The 18,997-nt window shown below is 40.9% G+C and overlaps 1 protein-coding gene across 5 annotated transcripts in view; it reads left to right on the top strand.

Annotated features, from left to right (window-relative positions):
- Positions 1-16,893, top strand: part of mcm9 (minichromosome maintenance 9 homologous recombination repair factor) — a 76,791-nt gene extending 59,898 nt beyond the window's left edge. For 3 of the 5 annotated variants that reach the window (XM_036134602.1, XM_036134601.1, XM_036134603.1), the window contains 5 exons: positions 7,796-7,998; positions 8,156-8,359; positions 11,100-11,182; positions 13,936-14,081; positions 15,159-16,893. In XM_036134602.1, coding sequence (XP_035990495.1) covers positions 7,796-7,998; positions 8,156-8,359; positions 11,100-11,182; positions 13,936-14,081; positions 15,159-16,053 — 1,531 coding nt within the window. In that variant the 3' untranslated portion in view covers positions 16,054-16,893. Of the gene's footprint in view, positions 1-7,795; positions 7,999-8,155; positions 8,360-8,579; positions 8,793-11,099; positions 11,183-13,935; positions 14,082-15,158 lie in introns of those variants that run through there. The other 2 variants (XM_036134604.1, XM_036134606.1) reach the window with 2 other exon arrangements.
- The last annotated feature ends 2,104 nt before the right edge of the window (positions 16,894-18,997 follow it).

Below are 18,997 nucleotides of genomic sequence, written 5' to 3'. Positions count from 1 at the left end.
TATTAAGACAAAATGGATGAACACAACTGGGACCCTGGCCAGCAAATTGAAGGTAGACACCTGCAAAAGAATTACATAAAGTAGAAATGGGAGAGAGAAAATGGCAGAAGGGAGGAAAAGCAAAACGCACACACATCTATGTGTGTGTGTTTTGAAATAAAAGTTCAGTCAAACATGAGGAAACAGATCTTCTCACGGTGAAATAAGAAAGATATGGTGTTAACCTCCTCAGTATGTCATTAGCCAATGATATTAGTTTGTAAACGTTGTCTCGAGACAACAATTATAAACGCTAGTGCAAAAAAACACCTCTATAACCCCTGTACAACAGTATGAAAAAAGGCAGAAATTTAAATGACGGTCAAACTGATTCAATTAAATTTTATTTATAGAGCGCCAAATCATGAAACATGTCATCTCAAGGCACTTTACAAAATCAAGTTCAATCATATTATACAGATTGGGTCAGATTATACAGATTGGTCAAAAATGTCCTATATAAGGAAACCAGTTGATTGCATCAAAGTCCCGACAAGCAGCATTCACTCCTGGGGAACCGTAGAGCCACAGGGAGAGTCGTCTGCATTGTACATGGCTTTGCTGCAATCCCTCATACTGAGCAAGCATGAAGCGACATTGGGAAGAAAAACTCCCCATTAACGGGAAGGAAAACCTCCGGCAGAACCGGGCTCAGTATGAATGGTCATCTGCCTCGACCGACTGGGGTTACAGAAGACAGAGTAGAGACACAACAAGAGAGACAAAAAAGCACAGAAGCACACATTGATCTAGTAATCTGTTCTACATTAGATGGTAGTAGCGGGTGAGCCGTCTTCTCTGGATGATGTCACAGTTAACAGAACGCCAGACCAGGTGTACCTACTATGAAGAAAAAGAGAGAGAGCAAAAAGTTAAAAGCTGAAATGACGACAGTCATTTCAATGTAATACAATGCAAAACTGGAGAACAGTAGACTGAAGAACAGTAGAAATCAGTAGAGTGAGAAAATTAGACCCTGATGTCCTCCAGCAGCCTAGGCCTATCACAGCACAACTATAGAGATAGCTCAGGGTAACATGAGCCACTCTAACTATAAGCTTTGTCAAAAAGGAAAGTTTTAAGATTTGTCCTAAAAATAGATAGGGTGTCTGCCTCACGGACCAAAACTGGGAGTTGGTTCCACATGAGAGGAGCCTGATAGCTAAAGGATCTGCCTCCCATTCTACTTTTAGAGACTCTAGGAACCACCAGCAGTCTGAGAGCGAAGTGCTCTGTTAGGAACATACGGGGTAACCAGAGCTCTGATATATGATGGAGCTTGATTATTAAGGGCTTTATACGTTAGAAGGAGAATTTTAAATTCTTTTCTTGATTTAACAGGAAGCCAATGAAGGGAAGCTAAAATTGGAGAAATATGATCCCTCTTGTTGATTTTCATCAGAACTCTTGCCGCAGCATTTTGGATCAGCTGAAGACTTCGAACTGCATTTTGTGGACTTCCTGATAGTAAAGAATTACAATAGTCCAGCCTTGAAGTAACAAATGCATGGACTAGTTTTTCAGCATCACCCCTGGACAGAATGTTTCTAATTTTGGCGATATTCCGGAGGTGAAAAAAGGAAACTCTGGAAACCTGTTTAATATGGTATTTAAATGACATGTCTTGGTCGAAAACAACACCAAGATTTTTAACCTTATTACCAGATGCCAAGTTATTGCCATCCAGATTAAGTGTTTGATTAAGAACTTTATTTTTTGAAGACTCTGGCCCAAAGATTACAACTTCTGTCTTGTCAGAATTTAAATGCTGGAAATTTAAAGTCATCCAGCTTTTGATGTCAAGACATGACTGCAGTCGAAGTAACTGATTGGATTCATCAGGATTTATGGATAAATAACAGTGGAAATTAATCCCATGCTGTCTGATAATTTTGCCAATCGGAAGCATATATATAGTAAATAGAATTGGTCCAAGGACTGAACCCTGTGGTACTCCACAGGTGACCCTAGAGTTTGAGGAAGATTTATTATTAACATGAACAAACTGGAATCTGTCCGACAGATAAGATTTAAACCAGCCTAATGCTTTTCCCTTAATCCCTACAGTATGCTCAAGTCTTTGTAGGAGAATATTGTGATCAACTGTATCAAATGCAGCACTGAGATCTAACAGGACAAGTATAGACACAAGTCCATTATCTGAGGCCATGAGAATATCATTGGTGCCCTTCACCAGAGCTGTTTCAGTGCTATGATGAGCTCTAAAGCCTGACTGAAACTCCTCAAGTAGGTCATTACTTTGTAAACGTTCACATAGTTGATTAGCAACTACTTTCTCAAGAATTTTAGATAAGAAGATTAGATATAGGTCTGTAATCTACTAACTCATCTTGATCAAGAGATGGTTTCTTAAGTAAAGGTTTAATAACAGCTACTTTAAAAGCCTGTGGTACATATCCATTTACCAAGGATAAATTAATCATGTCTAAAATAGGACCACTGATCAGAGGGAATACCTCCCTAAACAACTTGGTTGGGATTGGGTCTAACATACGGGTAGAAGGTTTAGATGAAGCTAAAATTTTAGATAGTTCAGAAAGCTCTACTGCTTTTAAACAGTTCAAACACTGCGCAGGTTGTACCTGCGCAGTGTACTACCTTCTTGATTGTAGCCATTTGTAGTAATTTAAACAAAAACATAAGAAAATATGGTAAATAAAAAGTCTTGTTCAAAATTTAAGCAGAGAGAAAGAAAAATAAAAACTCCAAAAGGAATCATGTGTTGAAATTAATATGGGCCTGCTCCTGCTTATTTGTCAAGGCCTGTCTTGCTCCGGTTTAAGATTTGATAGTAAAGACGAAAAACAGATGATCAAAGGCAAACATTTAAAATATGCATATTTATTTCATTTGGAATTCCAAAGAGACAAAGAAAAATTTACAAGCTTAGTTTCAGTATGTTACCAACGTCCTTCTCCCAGCCATTGCAACTTCTTTGTCTACCGTCTTCTTCGCAAAACCCATCTTTTATCAGAATGACCAACCCCTCCCGATTAGTTTGGGGGTTTTGGGCTCAGACACTGTGACTCCAGGTCCTATCTGCTTCCAAAACAAGGAGACTATTCTCTCGAGGGTCTTCTTGTAGTAAGGCTGATTTACCACCCAGATGTCCTATCAGGGGTCAAGCCAGATGACCTCAAGAACCATAAAATAGCTTTCAGCCCTTAAAGCAAACATCCTCTGCCTCAGAGGGGAGACACAGTTTAGAGACCAGAAGTACCTCTTAGTATTTTCCATAAAAATGCCTGATTAATATAACAACTAATGATATTTTCCATAATAAATGCCAGCCCATCACACAGCAAATATGCTAGATTGGTTGTTACATGGCAAGGCAAATGCCATTCTCCTAATAATTAGCACAAGCAGTGTGAAAGTCAGCTTCTCACAAGCAATCTTGTGTCTCGTCATTCCAAGGAGTCCCTCTGTCACTGAGGATAGAAACTTCCTTGCACCACCATCAAGCACGACAGACAGCCTAGCCGGGTATTGTAAAGCTGGCTTGACCATGTCGTAAAGCCTCTTCATGATACCTCGGTATGGGGCGTGTTGCACCAAGACCTCAAGGCTGTAGTTCTCGACAATACGTATGGTAACATCTTTTTATTTCAGCTTACACCGAAGCCTACAGGCCCCATGTACCACCGTTTTCCCGAGTCTTGAAACTGTGAAAATAAACCACCACAGACGTAAGTCTTTCGGAAGGGCCCGGCCTAGCAGCTAGGGAGCTCTGGCCATCTGCGGAGGAACCGGTAAAATACCGGTACCCAGTACATCAAAAAGCAGGAAAAAGCAGTTAGAGCAGGAAAACACAGAGAACCCTGACCCTATGTAGCTAAAAACATTTGTTTTTCAAGGTTGTTTGAACATATTGTGATATATATCATGTATCATGATATAGCCGAAAGATATCGTAATATTAGATTTTCTTCATATCGCCCACCCCTACTTTAGTCTAGCATTTTCTGCAACCAGGGCGTCAACCTTGGCTTGAATATCCATCACTTCAGAGCTGCTGTTGTTCGCAAACCCTTCCAAACTGGAAATGTATTGGTTATGATCATCAAGACTTGTCTGAACAGCATACAGTTTGGCCTCATATTTAGTATAGGTGTCCCTTATCTCGGCCAAAAGATCGTTTTATGTTCCGCTAGCTTCGTGGTTAGCAGTGCTGTAATTGTGCTAGTAAGACTGGGTGACTCCTCTCGTTCCTGTTCCTCCCTCCTCTTACTCTTCGACATTGTTGAGATACTAATGCAAACAGTCCAAATAGAAGACTTTAAACAAAAATAAGGCAAAAGCTTGCAAATGATCCAGTAGACCTAAAGTTCGGGAGCACTAACAAAACACGTCAACTCCATTGAGCGGCTTCTCCTTGGAAAAAGTAACATCAACACTAATGTTCAGATTTTTTTAAGTTCACTTCCTCTTGTTGGTTGTTTTGGCAAAGAAAACACTTTTTAAAACATAATTTATAAATCATGATATTATTAATTATTACTCTGTTAATTATATTTAGTCATATAATTTGTTTTAAAACACAATATTAACGGTTTAGGGCCTTGTCTTTGACTTTGGCATTGAATGTCTCAAGACTTTGATGGAAAGACTTGAATTATTTATCATGATTTAACAAGTGAAGGAATTACTTTTTACCCAGAGGGGCAGGTGGTTTGGATCACCTTTTTTTTCTTACTTAATGCAATCACCACTTTACTCAAATAAAATTTAGTTTGATCGTCTGAAAAATATAGGTGTGACAAAAAAGCAAAAAGACTAGTGTCGCAAAATGTCATTCAACCAAGAACACTAGACACTGAAATGTAGTGGTAATATTATGTTGCTGTGGTGATGTTTGTTTTGAGACATGATTTATTTATTTATTTAATTTTTAAATTTTTTTGCAGCTTCTAGTGGCTCACTTTTATTGACAGTAGGCTGACAGGAAAGGGGCGGAAGAAGGGGAGAGACATGCGGCAAAGGACCGCGGGTCGGATTCGAAACTGGGTCGTCCGCATCAAGGACTAAAGGCCTCCAAACATGGGTCGCACTACCCGCTACGCCACGAGCGCGCCCCATTTTCAGACATTCCACTTGGGCAAGTTCCACTCGCCCGAGTGGAACTTTAAAAAAAAAAAATTGTTGGAAACAATCAAATCAGGACTTTTTGATGTGATCTTGTCTCTGTTGAAGTCAGGTTCATGCAAAAAACTTGTCTCCATACTGTACAATGGTATTCTATCCTCGAAACAAGGTGACACAGATTCAATTAGAAACAAGTGGGTAAAAGAAGGAAATTTATCTCTCTCAACTGAAGCCTGGGAACAGATTAACAAATTACACTGGGTGACCTCGAGCTTAGAGACAGTTTTGTTGGAAAAACACTGTTGGATTTTTTTGTAACTCCAGTTCAGAAAAACACCGGGGAAGCGGAGACTCATGCTGGAGACTCTGTGGAACAAATGGGGCAAATCACCATCACATCTTCTGGAGCTGTCCGGTGATTAAAGGTTTCTGGGAGCAAATGTGTTTCCACCTTAATAACATATTTACTGAAAAAATCCCATGTAAATGTGAATCCCTATACTTAGGTAACATCTCATTTGACAACTGGACTCGGGAAGATAAAAAACTGCTGTTAATGCTTCTGGCAGCAAGCAAAAAGACAATCACTAGAAGATGGCTACAGCCTGAAACTCCTACAGTTGAGGATTGGATCAATATTGTGCAAGACATTTACATTCTGGAGAAGTTATCCTTTTCTGTTCAAGGTCGAAGGGAATCATTCTTCAAGATCTGGTCCAAATGGACAAACTATGTAAAACCAGTAATCCCCGTGGACTAAATATGTATATCACATATAAATATTGTGCTGCTGTATATTTCACCTCGATACTGGTTGATGGCAAAATTATGTTCCTGACCGTGTTTTTCTCCTAACAGAAGAAAAATCAGACTGGACCCCAACCCCCCCCCCCCCCCCCCCCCCCCACCCCCACTCACTCTTCTGTTACGGTTGTTCATTTATTACAACAAAAATCCCGGATTGGCTTGTTATTCCTGCTCATACTTCCCTTGTTGTGGAAGCTGGTTTATCATAAGTAATTGTAATCTGCCTTTCCAAATAAAAATTTAAATAAAAAAAATAAAATAAAATAAAAAAGTTATTGCCCTCTCAGTGATCTCAAAGGTTTGGTTCTCTCTTGATAACAAACAATCCATGCCTTCATGCGCTTGCTCGCCCAGGTCTCTACCAGAGAGAGTGCAGTTGCGAGAAGGAAAAGACAGATGTCCAGTTACGTGAGTGAGCTGTGATTACCTTTACACTAATGCAGTCAGTCTCAAAGAGGGTGCCCTTACCCTGGCTGCAAACCTTGCTATGACTGCAGGCCGGTCTAAGCTTCATGGCGGGGTTTGCAGCCTGAACGAGGCAGCAGATTGAAGTGGAAAGGGAATCACAGGTCCCTCTTGTCGCCAATAACAGAAAAAAGACAAGCAAGCCAACGCATGAACACCATGTATTGTTATCAACAGTTATCAAGTAGTTGGTTGACAATGAGGCAGAGTTAACTGGATTAACAGCAGTAAAAGACTTCTGTCACAGCATCTTATGTTTTTAGCAAAAAGAGAGCCTGGTCTCTTTTCATTCCCAGGGCAGAACGGCGCTCCCTCCATTGCATGAAAACTGCCCCAATATTTACTCTGGTTTTGTTCCTTCGCCGATCTGAGTCCAATTTTGCCCTTTCCATCGCACTAGAGATTATTTGTTTTACTGTTGTGTGGAGTCTGTGATGGTGTCTGCCCAACAATTTGATAATTGGATTTACTATTTGGAGCCAGCAAAATGACTTAAAGCTGACAGGAAAGGCAGTGCAGCTTGCCCACATAACAAATAACATATTTGGATTATGCCCTCTACTCCTGGATTGTTATGGCGGAGAATGCTCAGAAAAGCTCCCGGCTACCGCCTTTCCCCGCAGACACCTGTGGATGCTTTTGCTGAACTGTGGGCCGGCTGATAACATCAAGGACAGTGGCCTCTGGAGAGTGTTCACGGAGATATAAACACTTTCACCCAAACACACACACATAACTGATACTCATAAAACTGATGAACTTACGTACACGCGACTGGTCTCAAATGTTTACCTTACCTTCTGCAAATATGTGTCTTGTGTCATTTGTGCTTTTCGTGCTATGAGGGGTTTTTTTTGTCGGTTGTTTGACTCTTTATTTGTGAGAGCATAAACTGTCAAACATCTGCCTTTTTTTTCTCCCTCCCTTTTCCCCCATGTTGTTGTAATCTTCCTTCTACAGATAAGGGCACCTTCTGGACAGTATTGTCCTTGGCTGCACAGCCTCAGTGAAGCGTCTCCCCCCTGAAATGTTTGTGATGTTTATGTAATGGTGATGGTACTGAAACAGCAATTTCCCTCTGGGATTAATTAAGTATTTCTGATTCTGAGAAGAGCTTGTAGAAGATTACTCATTTTACATGTCGGGCAATTGCAAGGGCATATATGGGAAAGAAAATATATAATATTTAACTTCAAAACATGCTCAACTTGTGGAATGCATCTTTAATGCTACTAAACAAGTTTGAAATGACTAGGTAGACTTGCCACTGGATTCAGCATAGATTAAGGTTAAATAAAAATCATGTTAATCTGAGATATGTGTAGATCAAATCTTTTTACACGTTTTAATCTTCTTGCTCTCTTACTTTTCATTGCAGAATGGTGTGCAAGCTGAATACTCGAACTACCATCTTGGCAGCTACTAATCCTAAAGGACAGTATGATCCCAAGGAGCCTCTCTCTGTTAATGTGGCCCTGGCTAGTCCTTTGCTTAGTCGTTTTGACCTGGTTCTGGTTCTGCTAGACACCAGAAATGCTGAGTGGGACTGTATCATCTCCTCTTTTATTCTCGAGGACCGAGGTAATACAGACACGTTTGAATTTGGAAATGGAAACTTTTTTTTCCCATCTGGTTTAAAATCATTTTACTCAAGCAAGTGTCAGTAATGATATTCATGCTACAATTTTCTTTTTTGGATGCTACACAAAAGAAACTCTGTCATCATAATTTCTCTCAGGAATACCTTCTGAGGCTAGCGGGCTCTGGTCCATGGAGAAAATGAAAGCTTATTTTAGTGTGATTAAACAGCTGCAGCCACGGGTGTCTGAGGAAGCCAATTGCATCTTGGCTCGTTATTACCAGCTACAGCGCCAGCGGGATGCTCACAATGCCGCCCGCACAACTATCCGCATGCTGGAGAGTCTGAGCAGACTTGCTGAAGGTGAGAACAGATTTCAATCCTGGACAATCTGAAGAAGAGAGGTTACATTAGCATGGGGCTAGGTCACAGGACATGAGCCATGATTAGCTAGGGCTTTCAAATAATGAAAACGATATCATTACCAGGCAATGGTAGTGATATCGCGATATCCAAAGTAGAATGAAGAAAGGTTTCTTTTAGAGCTGTACCTCAATTTTTCTCTTTTCATTTTTGTTCTCAGCTCTACACCTTCAGGAGCATGGGAGTTTGCCCAACCAGTCTACATGTGCTTTGTGGATCTGGACAAGGCATTCGACCGTGTCCCCCGAGGGGTCTTGTGGGGGGTACTCCGGGATTATGGAGTACCAGGCCCTTTAACAAGGGCTGTCAGGTCTCTGTATGACCGGTGTCAGAGTCTGGTCCGCATTGCCGGCTGTAAGTCGGACTCGTTTCCGGTGAGAGTTGGACTCCGCCAAGGTTGCCCTTTGTCGCCGATTCTGTTCATAACTTTTATGGACAGAATTTCTAGGCGCAGCCAAGGTGTTGAGGGGATCCGTTTTGGTGGCCTTAGGATTGCGTCTCTGCTATTCGCGGATGACGTGGTCCTATTGGCTTCATCAGGGTGTGATCTACAGCTCTCACTAGAGCGGTTTGCAGCCGAGTGCGAAGCGGCCGGAATGAAAATCAGTGCCGCCAAATCCGAGACCATGGTCTTGAACCGGAAAAGGGTAGAGTGCCTCCTCCGGGGTGAGGAGGATGTGCTGCCCCTAGTGGAAGAGTTCAAGTATCTTGGGGTCGAATGAGGGGAAGATGGAGCGGGAGATCGACAGGCGGATTGGTTCGGCGTCTGCTGTGAAGCGGGCGCTGTACCGATCCGTTGTGGTGAAGAGAGAGCTGAGCCAAAAGGCGAAGCTCTAGATTTACCGGTCGATCTACGTTCCTACCCTCATCTATGGTCATAAGCTTTGGGTCGTGACCGAAAGAACGAGATCCCGGATACAAGCGGCCGAAATGAGCAGTGTTTGCCGCAGCACCATCTTGGCGAGGCGGCCGCCTCGCCAACAATCCCAAAAAAATAAAAATAAATAAATAAATAACTCGACATGCTTGCATGTTTATTTGACGTTAACACGCGGTTTTTTGTTGTTGCTTTCTCGCGTGCATGTAGTGAATGGCAGGGAAAAAACAGGCAAAAATACATGGATACTTTGAAGCGAGAAGCAGGTCGACTTCACCGTCGGCGTCTGCATCGAGCCATCGAGACCCCCCCCCCCCCCTCCCTCCGCCAGTCATCCGCGCTAAATTTGTTCCGGCCGACAACTCACCGCCTCGCCTAAGCAAATTCCGGCGGGAAACACTGATGAGTTTTCTCCGTAGTGTGTCTGGGCTCTCCCTTAGAGATAGGGTGAGGAGCTCAGTCATCCGGGGAGGACTCAGAGTAGAGCCGCTGCTCCTCCACGTCGAGAGGAGCCAGTTGAGGTGGCTCAGGCATCTGGTTAGGATGCCTCCTGGTGAGGTGTTCCAGGCACGTCCCACCGGGAGGAGGCCCAGGGGAAGACCCAGGACACGCTGGACAAACTATGTCTCTCGGGTGGCCTGGGAACGCCTTGGGATTCCCCCGAAGGAGCTGGCCCGAGTGGCTGGGGAGAGGGATGTCTGGGCCTCCTTATTGAAGCTGCTACCCCCGCGACCCGACCCCGGATAAGCGGATCCATCCAATCATCAGATGGAATACCACCTCTTTAAAACACAGTTTATGACTGTGTGTGAAAATGAATCAAAAATGTTTTTCAAATGAATTTTTGGAAGACTGTCAGAAATACAGTTGAGGTTTCTGAGATCACAAGATCTGTCTTTAGTATGCAATTATGCAGACTAGTTTTGACCACTATTTTCCCATCTGTATATTAGATCAGTCGTTTAGTCCTTTAAACGAGCTGCATATCAAATTTTACCATTAGTGTTGTGTCAGTCAGTCAGAACAGTGGGACAAAGACTTAAAGGTAGGCATTATTAAAAAGGTTCCTTTCACAATGATCAGATTTACAGTGCCTTGCATAAGTATTCACCCCATTAGCTTCTTACCTATTTTGCTACATTTCTACCTGCAATCCATCATCTTCAAATGGATGTATGTCCCTCAACACAGACATTTCAAAGGTCTCCTCCTCACCTACAAAACCCTCCATAACCAAGCCCCTTGCTACCTCTCCCACCTGCTCCACTGTTTTACTCCTTCCTGCAGCCTTCGCTCCTCCGATGCCAACCTCGTGTCTTCACCACTCAAAACCAAGCACTGGTCCTGGGCTGACAGTGCCTTCTCCACAGCTGCTCCCACCCTCTGGAACTCTCTTTCCAAACACATCTGTAACTGTTAAAACATATCCACATTCAAATCATATCCCAAAACTCACCTCTTCAGAATAGCTTTTAATGTCCTTATTAATGTCCTTTTTTATGCTCTCCAGTTCTATGTATTTAAGTCTATATTTTTTCTCTCTTCTTCTTTCATATTGTTTGATCTACTTAACCGTCCTTTTTGTAGTTTTATCTGATCCTTGTAAAGTGTCTTTGAGTTTTTAGAAATGGGCTATAAATAAATAAAATAAAATGTATTATTATTATTATATTATACAAAAAAATGTATCATTGTTATTATATTATACAATATGCATGTTTCCAAACAACTGACATCAGACAAATAGGAATTCATTTTGTTAAACATCCTAAACACCTGTTGTTTTCTTTAACGTTTGTATAGCACATGCCAGGCTCATGTACAGAGACACGGTCACCATTGAAGATGCTGTTACTGCTGTGTCAGTCATGGAATGCTCCATGCAGGTAAGAGGAAAACAAATTGCATGCATATATACATCAAATGGAGCACTATGGTGAAAGCAGAAAGCAGTAAGGCTCCACTTGTGAAAGTGCTTAATGCACCTTTTGGTATTAAGACAACAATTCTCATTTCCACATTGCCAGACAGGACACAAAAAAATGACATATTTTACCAAATGAATGATGATCATTTGGTTGTTAACTTCTGTAATCTTTTACATCTACAAAAGTTTTGGTTTTTATAAACGTGCCTTTTTTGTAACATCGTTAATGTCAATACTTCAATTTACCTGGCTGTACTGTCTCCACTGTCTCCATTTTCCTGTCCTACATGAGAAAGTATGAAAAACGTTAGCTGCTGCTACAGCAGCAGCAGGTGCGCCTTCTGGGGAAGATATTTTTTCAAATAAAATTGAATTGAATAGAACTATGGCTATGTATGCTGATGACACCACATTATTTGCATCTGTACAAACAGCATGTCAATTGAATAAAACTTTAAATGAGGAATTGGCTGCAGTCAGACAATGGATTGGATTCAACAAACTCAAATTCAGTCAAATTAATTACCGTATTTTTCGGACTATAAATCGCTCCGGAATATAATTCAGATCAGTCAAAAAATGCGTCATAAAGAGGAAAAAAGACATATCGCACCAGACTCTACACATTTATCTAGACATTTATTTCACACAATCCGAGACTAAAAGCTGACATTTAATCTGGTAAGCCAGTTTATTAAATTACACAGCTGCACCCATAACTGGCTGAATAACGTGGAACATATCTTGGTGGATGAATGAGGTAAATTAGCAACTCCAACCAGCAAGGTTTTATCCAGCGCATTTCCGCATAATGAACTGTTAAAATGAAAGTTGTCAAAATTACGCCTAAATTAGACCATGAGCATAATAGACTACGACTTTGATGTTTGAGACCAACATAAAGCTCACGTGCATCAGCGAAGTTGTGACCCGCATGGACAATAGATCTTTAGGCTAGCGCTAGCTGTTATTAGCTTCACAGACAACCCAATAACAGGGATTTTTTGCAGTCTGGGCCCTTCGAGCTGCACCATACAACGCTCTCCTTGCATGAATGCATACTGAAACAACATACAAGCATGTGTTCAGTCTTTGTTGTGTATAAGTTAATGTTTCAATTAATTTTTAAGTATAGGTGACCAGATTTCTCTAATGAAAACCAGGGATGTCTCTGATTTTGTTGTGAATCTCTGTCTGGGGGTTGGTCCGTGTTGCATGATATGCAACGGCCCTGGGGCGGGGAAGGCGTGTTCAGCTCAGGTCTTCTACTACATTGGGACAGTGGCAGGACCGGGTAAATACCTCTCATCGCGCCAAACTTTTTTTTACCCCACCTGGGACATTTCCAGGACCGCTTTTACCGGAGACGGGTCATCAAAAATGGGGACAGTTCACGGAAATCCGGGACATTTGGTCACCCTATTTGAAGTAGTACAGGAGCAGGATAGTTTTTACAAACCTAGTAAACCCTCTTGTGGCTGTAGACGGTAATGTTTCCTACTTGATTCATGCTGGTCAAGATGAATTACCGTTTAAATTTGATATACAATTTTCTCCTGACTATAAGTCGCAGGATCGGCCAAACTATGAAAAAAAGTTTGACTTTTAGTCCGAAAAATATTGCATGTACTGCAGTAAATGGCAGGGTGTATGGGCACTATTAAACATTGTAGGAAATGTATTCCTTATTGGTTGATTAGGTCACTAGTACAATCACTTGGTACTTTCTTATTTAGGTGATGCATCAGTTGTTTGGTCAAAGACAAGTGAAACTAATTCACACAAGTTACAAGTTGCTCAAAACAAGGCTGCATGAATTATTTTGGGTTGCCCGTATGGCACTATTGCTTGATAGTTTGGCTTGATTAAGAGTTAAATGTAGACTGAAGTATTTTTAACAAGATTTCTTAGAAATGTTATTCTTACAAAATACATAAAACTATCAATTGTCATTTTTCTCCAATAAATTATAGAATACATCAGATCAGTGTAACAAGGTGTGCATTACCTCGTTACAGAACTAATTAAATACAGGAAGTTCTTCGTCGCTGTGCTGGATTTCTGTCAATGTGAAAATGAGACAAAAAAAAAAAGATTTACTTGATTCCGTTTAAACTTTTGTTCAAGGTTTTAAACTAAAGCTGCTCTCAACCAATGAAAACTTCCAGAGCTGGGACATTAGCCAATCAGAAAGAGCGTAGGGTCGGTCTTTGCAAAGCAGACATCTGCTGGTCTGAGGTTTCTCTGTGTTTCATCATTTTAACTTTTGGAAGAACTTCTCAAACTGACCACATGGCATGAATGAAAGTAGTGGTAGTCAAATGTTTTCTTTGGATTTATGCAAACCAACAACTAAGAGAGTTCAGCAGAAACACAATTTGAAATACAGCTAACATTGTCTCCGGACATTCAACGACCGTTCAGCAGACGTCTGAACATTTAGCCAACGTTTGCTGAATGTGGACGATGAGCATTGGCCTTCTTTTGGAGTCTGCAAGAATAAATGTCCAAATGCAAGTTCAACACTTGGAATATATTAACCAGCCATGATTGCATTTCAAAGTATTCTTTGCGATATGAATATGGCACACACTGATATTGGGATGATCTGTTCGCAACATATTGTGCAAACCTCTGTTATAGTATTTTATTTTTACCTCTACTGCCTGATCCTGTGGGAGTCATTAACAATATGGTGCATTATTTCTGTAGGGCGGTGCTCTCCTGGGAAATGTAAACGCAATGTTAACAACGTTCCCCACTGACCCTCTTCAACAATATCGAACCCAGTGTCAGATGGTACTGGAAGGACTGAACCTACCTGTCCTCCTTCAGAGTGAGATGAACAGACTGATATGGTGAGCAACTCTGAAATATGCTAAACAGTTCTCATTTTGTTAAAATGCAAATTTCAGTGCTTAAGGCTTGCTGCCAATGTGATAGCCTTTTGCATCTACTGACAAAACCTGCAAATTACTGAGTTAAGCACCCTGTAGAAACAGCCAAAAAATAAGTTCTAATGCAACCGGCAGTTGCAGTATCAACCAACAGAACGAGTGAAGGACTGCAGACCAAAAGATGCTGTATTTTCTCATCACTCCTGTCACGGCTAAGGCAAAAACCTACTTGTTTTTTTAGCTCTGTGAGGCAAACTTTGGAGCGAATTTAGACAGCATCACCTCCCTTCTGTTTCTGTCTCATTCTCAAACACACACACTTGGCCGGTTGAAAAACAAACCGTGCAGAGTTAAACCGAAAGTTAAACGTAGTTGCTCCGTTGGTTGGACGTGCAAGTACATAAATAAAGCAAGCATGGAGGATGTGGAATCTGGGGTTAAATTTTAACTCTGTGAGGCAAACTTTGGAGAAGATCAGATCGTCCCCTTTTCTTGCACATTTCTTTTAAAGTGGTAATGTCACACAGTTATGCTTAATAGCAGCAGAGTGCACACCACTGACACCAGCTGTCAGTGTTGAAAAGCTGCTGTCTGCCATTCAGACAGCCCCCTAGCAGCCCCTAGAATTTGTAATATTGTTGAAAGTACTTGTTCTCACCTGGAGGGCTTTTATTGGCCAGACTCCTGATTATTTGTGTCAACTTTTAACCACACACTTTGCTCCTGGTAGCCTTTAATCCCAAACCCAGAATTTTGTGGTTGTCCTCAAGCGAGACTAAAAACTAATGGGGGACATAGCCTTTCAGTCTCTAAAACTGGCTCTAAAACTATGAAACATTTGGCCCTTGCAACTTGGCTTTGCTGACTGTGAATGCTTTTTAAAAACCATTTCATTCTAGTAGGCTTTTTATGTCATGGTCTTATTGTGCTTTTTCATCCTCGGTTTTAGGCTGTGTATAACTCAAATGTGACTTTGGTTTGTAGAGCACTTTGCGTTTCTGAAAGGCGCTTTATAAAAAAAAAATCTTTCTTTCCTAGGCTAAGGACCAACACCCAAGAGAAGCTTAACTGTGACCCATCACTTACCACATACCAGCATCAACTACAAGGTTTAGTCTCCATCAACGAAACTCGTAACTCTGAAATCTCCAGTAACAAAAAGAGTTGTTTATCAGTGGAGGGTGCTTTGGACCAGCTCCTTGCCATCAGTCCATCACTGTCCCCAGATGATGTGATCCTACCCATAGTTACATCAACTCAAGGAAATATGAATATACCCGACCAAAGTTGCTTAGGCTCATCAGCAATAATCACAGAACAAAGCACATTTGATAAAAAACAACAGATACACCTGCCTGGGACAAAGGGTGATAATGCTCTGGTAAGTGAAAAGACGGTAGCTGAAGCCAGAATATGTACAGACCTGCGTACAAAACTGTCAGCATTTATTTTCAAACCCAGGGAAAAGAAAACATCTGACCATGTTAGTATTGGAGCAGAAATATTAAGGAAAAAAGGAATAACAATGCTTAAGCCAATTAGTCACAATGACTTAGCCTGTGAACTGCCACTGGCAAAGAAGAGAAAACAAATGGAAAATGCAGATGATTGCCAGTCAGAAGGCTGCACAACCAAATCTACAACAGCTCAGATTAATTTAGAAAAACGTCCTGATGAAACAGAAACTTCTAAGAGCAAACAAAGGCAGTTAGATCTTACTCATGTCCCCACGCAACATGTGAAACATGCAAGTGAGGGTGGGGTAAATCTGAGGAAAAGGAAGTGCTTTAATATGAGCCCTACACAAAGTAATGGATTCAAGCCGTTTCTGTCAGGCTTCTCTTTCCAGGGCTCTACTGACATTTCGAGTGATGTCCTTGACACTGACTGGGACCAAGAATTTTCAAAGACAGCCAAAACCTGGGATGGCTAACTATTCACATCAGTAGTATAGCAAAGAATGGGATTTGTCTTTTCATCTCAAAAAACTTCTTGGTACAAACATTCTAAAAATCCATCAACAGAAATTTTTTTACCTTGTTTTATTTTACATGTGAGTGTACACAGAGTCTGTTCAATCACTTTTATGTCAAAGTGTCTATAAAATAAATACAAACCATAAAAATCTCTGAAACATTTAAAACATCTGTTTTTCTTGCAAACTTTCTTCTTGGATTTCTGCTTTTGACCTATGGGGAAGTGAGGTGTTAACAAAATTACTGCAATCCAAAAATAAAACAGGGGAAAAGAACAAAAACGTGAAAATTATTTCTCTTTGTTAGCCATTTTAAGTTTTTAATAACTCTGACAAGGATATGTAACTTATCTTATGGCTTTTTTGCTTTCTACTCCAGTTAGTCACAAAGCAAGCTAGTGTGGTATTTACACTTCAAAAAAAGCACGTGGAGAAGGAGACAAACTTTTATTGCACTAATGCAAAATACAATACCGTAAGTTCAACTAAATCCCAGTTGCTGACCATATCTTTGTTGCACTGAAAGGATAAAAATTGAATTGAATTGAAGGATATGAGGACATGATCTAATTTGTCCTCTATTTTTTATGTTTGCTTTGCAGTGAAACAGAAAGCAGAAACACTTTAAAGAATAAATTAACAATGGTTGATTTGGAGTTTTGCTGCTTTTACATTTTCTCAATGTTCAACTTCAAACATCAACTGTACAAAAAAGGGCAGCGAGTGCACAAACAAAACATCTTGGTATCTCCCACTTCATGTTAAACTGTCTGCCGGAGCCTTTGCGCTACACAGAGAGACCAGAGTGATATAACTCTCTATATGGTGCTGAGAGAGGCATTGAGAGACGCTGCCCATCACTGTGAATATGAGTTGAGAGACCCTCTCCCCATTGGTCAGTCTGCCTACATGAGCCAGGTAAAAGGTGACGCCAACCAACGTGCACTTAGTAGGTTGTGTGACGTCAAGTGCCACATTTGCTTATTTATCTTTTGTGAAAGTGGAGGCCATTTATTCTCAATGTAGTGGGTCAATTTTACCAGATTATACTGATGCTAATGTGTTTTTCTATGGCGTCTCTGCATTTGGGGCCAATTAAAGCCTGGCCCCACCAGATGTCTCTGTGGAGCTGTATGTTCGCAATAATCCGTGGGACATTAGTCATATTGTAAAAAGACCCTTGCCAATAAAATTCTGTTAGAAACATTTGTGTCTAAATATCTAAGTCTGCCAGAATATTGACAAGCTCAGTAGCCTAAATCCTCTTGAGGCACCCAGAAGTTCTGGCCTACCCACCAACATTTGTTTAAATAATCAGCATCTGAAATTGCAGTGTGCATGCCCAACTTTCTCTAAGTAGACAGCTGTGGGGCACAAATACTATGGCTCCAAGCTCGGATCGTCCAATAAAATACTGGAGTTGCACTCGCTACGTTAACATTCTGCTGGATTGTGTGTGACCATATAGAGTTGTTGTCCTGGCTACCTCATTGAAGGATCGATGTGAATCTTTTCTGTTCAATGAATGAACAATATGAGTGAGCCTTTTTTTGTAATTTATGTAATTTAATGTGTAAAAAAATAAATTACATTTATATAAAATTATATTTCTGTTGTGGTGGTTTATGGTAATTTATATGTTTCATTTAAAATTTATCAAAGTCATTTTGTATTAATCACAGAAAAAACAGTTCCTGCTATTAGGTGAGTTTTTGTGCCCCATTTTGTCATGCCAGAGATGCCACTGGTGTTTTGTCTTCATTGCATCATTTGTGAATGTCCTTGGCAAGCGGATATGTAGTGCATTTGTAGTTCAATGAGAATTTATTTTGGGGATCAAAATACACTAGAAGGCAGAATTTGAAGCATTGAGTATATTTACTGTTTATTATGGTAATCTATTTTGTATTTTGTCTGATTATGATTATCTTGGGGTTGTGATAATTGGGCCCTTGAATATTGTTGCCCAGGGTACAGCGTAGTGTTAATCTGGCCCTGCCCAGAAGAGTGTGTGGGACAGCGGAAAGGATCGATCATAGCAGGCATTCTTGCATCCAGGGCTTTGAGTATTACACTTCATGTTTTCTTTTTCATCTCCCCAGAGTTTATCCACACCAGCGGCCAGGATAAAAATTCTGAAGAGATATAGAACACTCATCCATATCTTTCCAGAGACTGGGACTGTACCTGCCTCGATCGACTGGGGCTTACAGAAGACAGAGCAGAGACACAACAAGAGAGACAAAAGAGCACACAAGCACTCATTGATCCAGTAATCTGTTGTACATTAGATGGTAATAGCGGGTGATCTGTCTTCTCTGGATGATGTCACAGTTAACAGAACGCCAGACCAGATGTACCTAATATGAAGAAAAGAGAGAGAACAAAAAGTTAAAAGCTGAAATGATGACAAGCAATGCAAATTGGAGAACAGTAGGAAATAGACCCTGATGTCCTCCAGTAGCCTACACCTATAGCAGCATAACTATAGAGATAGCTCAAGGTAACATGAGCCACTCCAACTAAAAGCTTTGTCAAAAAGGAAAGTTTTAAGATTAGTCTTAAAAGTAGACGGAGTGTCTGCCTCACGGACCAAAACAGGGAGTTAGTTCCACAGGAGAGGAGCCTGATAGCTAAAGGATCTGCCTCCCATTCTACTTTTAGAGACTCTAGGAACCACCTGCAGTCTGAGAGCGAAGTGCTCTGTTAGGAACATACAGGGTAATCAGAGCTCTGATATATGATGAAGCATGATTATTAAGGGCTTTATACGTTAGGAGAAGAATTTTAAATTCTATTCTTGATTTAACAGGAGGCCAATGAAGGGAAGCTAAAGTTGGAGAAATATGATCCCTCTTGTTGATTTTCATCAGAACTCTTGCTGCAGCATTCTGGATCAGCT

Source organism: Fundulus heteroclitus, unplaced genomic scaffold (assembly GCF_011125445.2).
Source record: "Fundulus heteroclitus isolate FHET01 unplaced genomic scaffold, MU-UCD_Fhet_4.1 scaffold_86, whole genome shotgun sequence".
In the NCBI taxonomy this organism is placed as follows: Eukaryota; Metazoa; Chordata; class Actinopteri; order Cyprinodontiformes; family Fundulidae; genus Fundulus; species Fundulus heteroclitus.
Note: the sequence above shows the minus strand (reverse complement) of the source record. Positions and strands in the feature narration are given on the sequence as shown.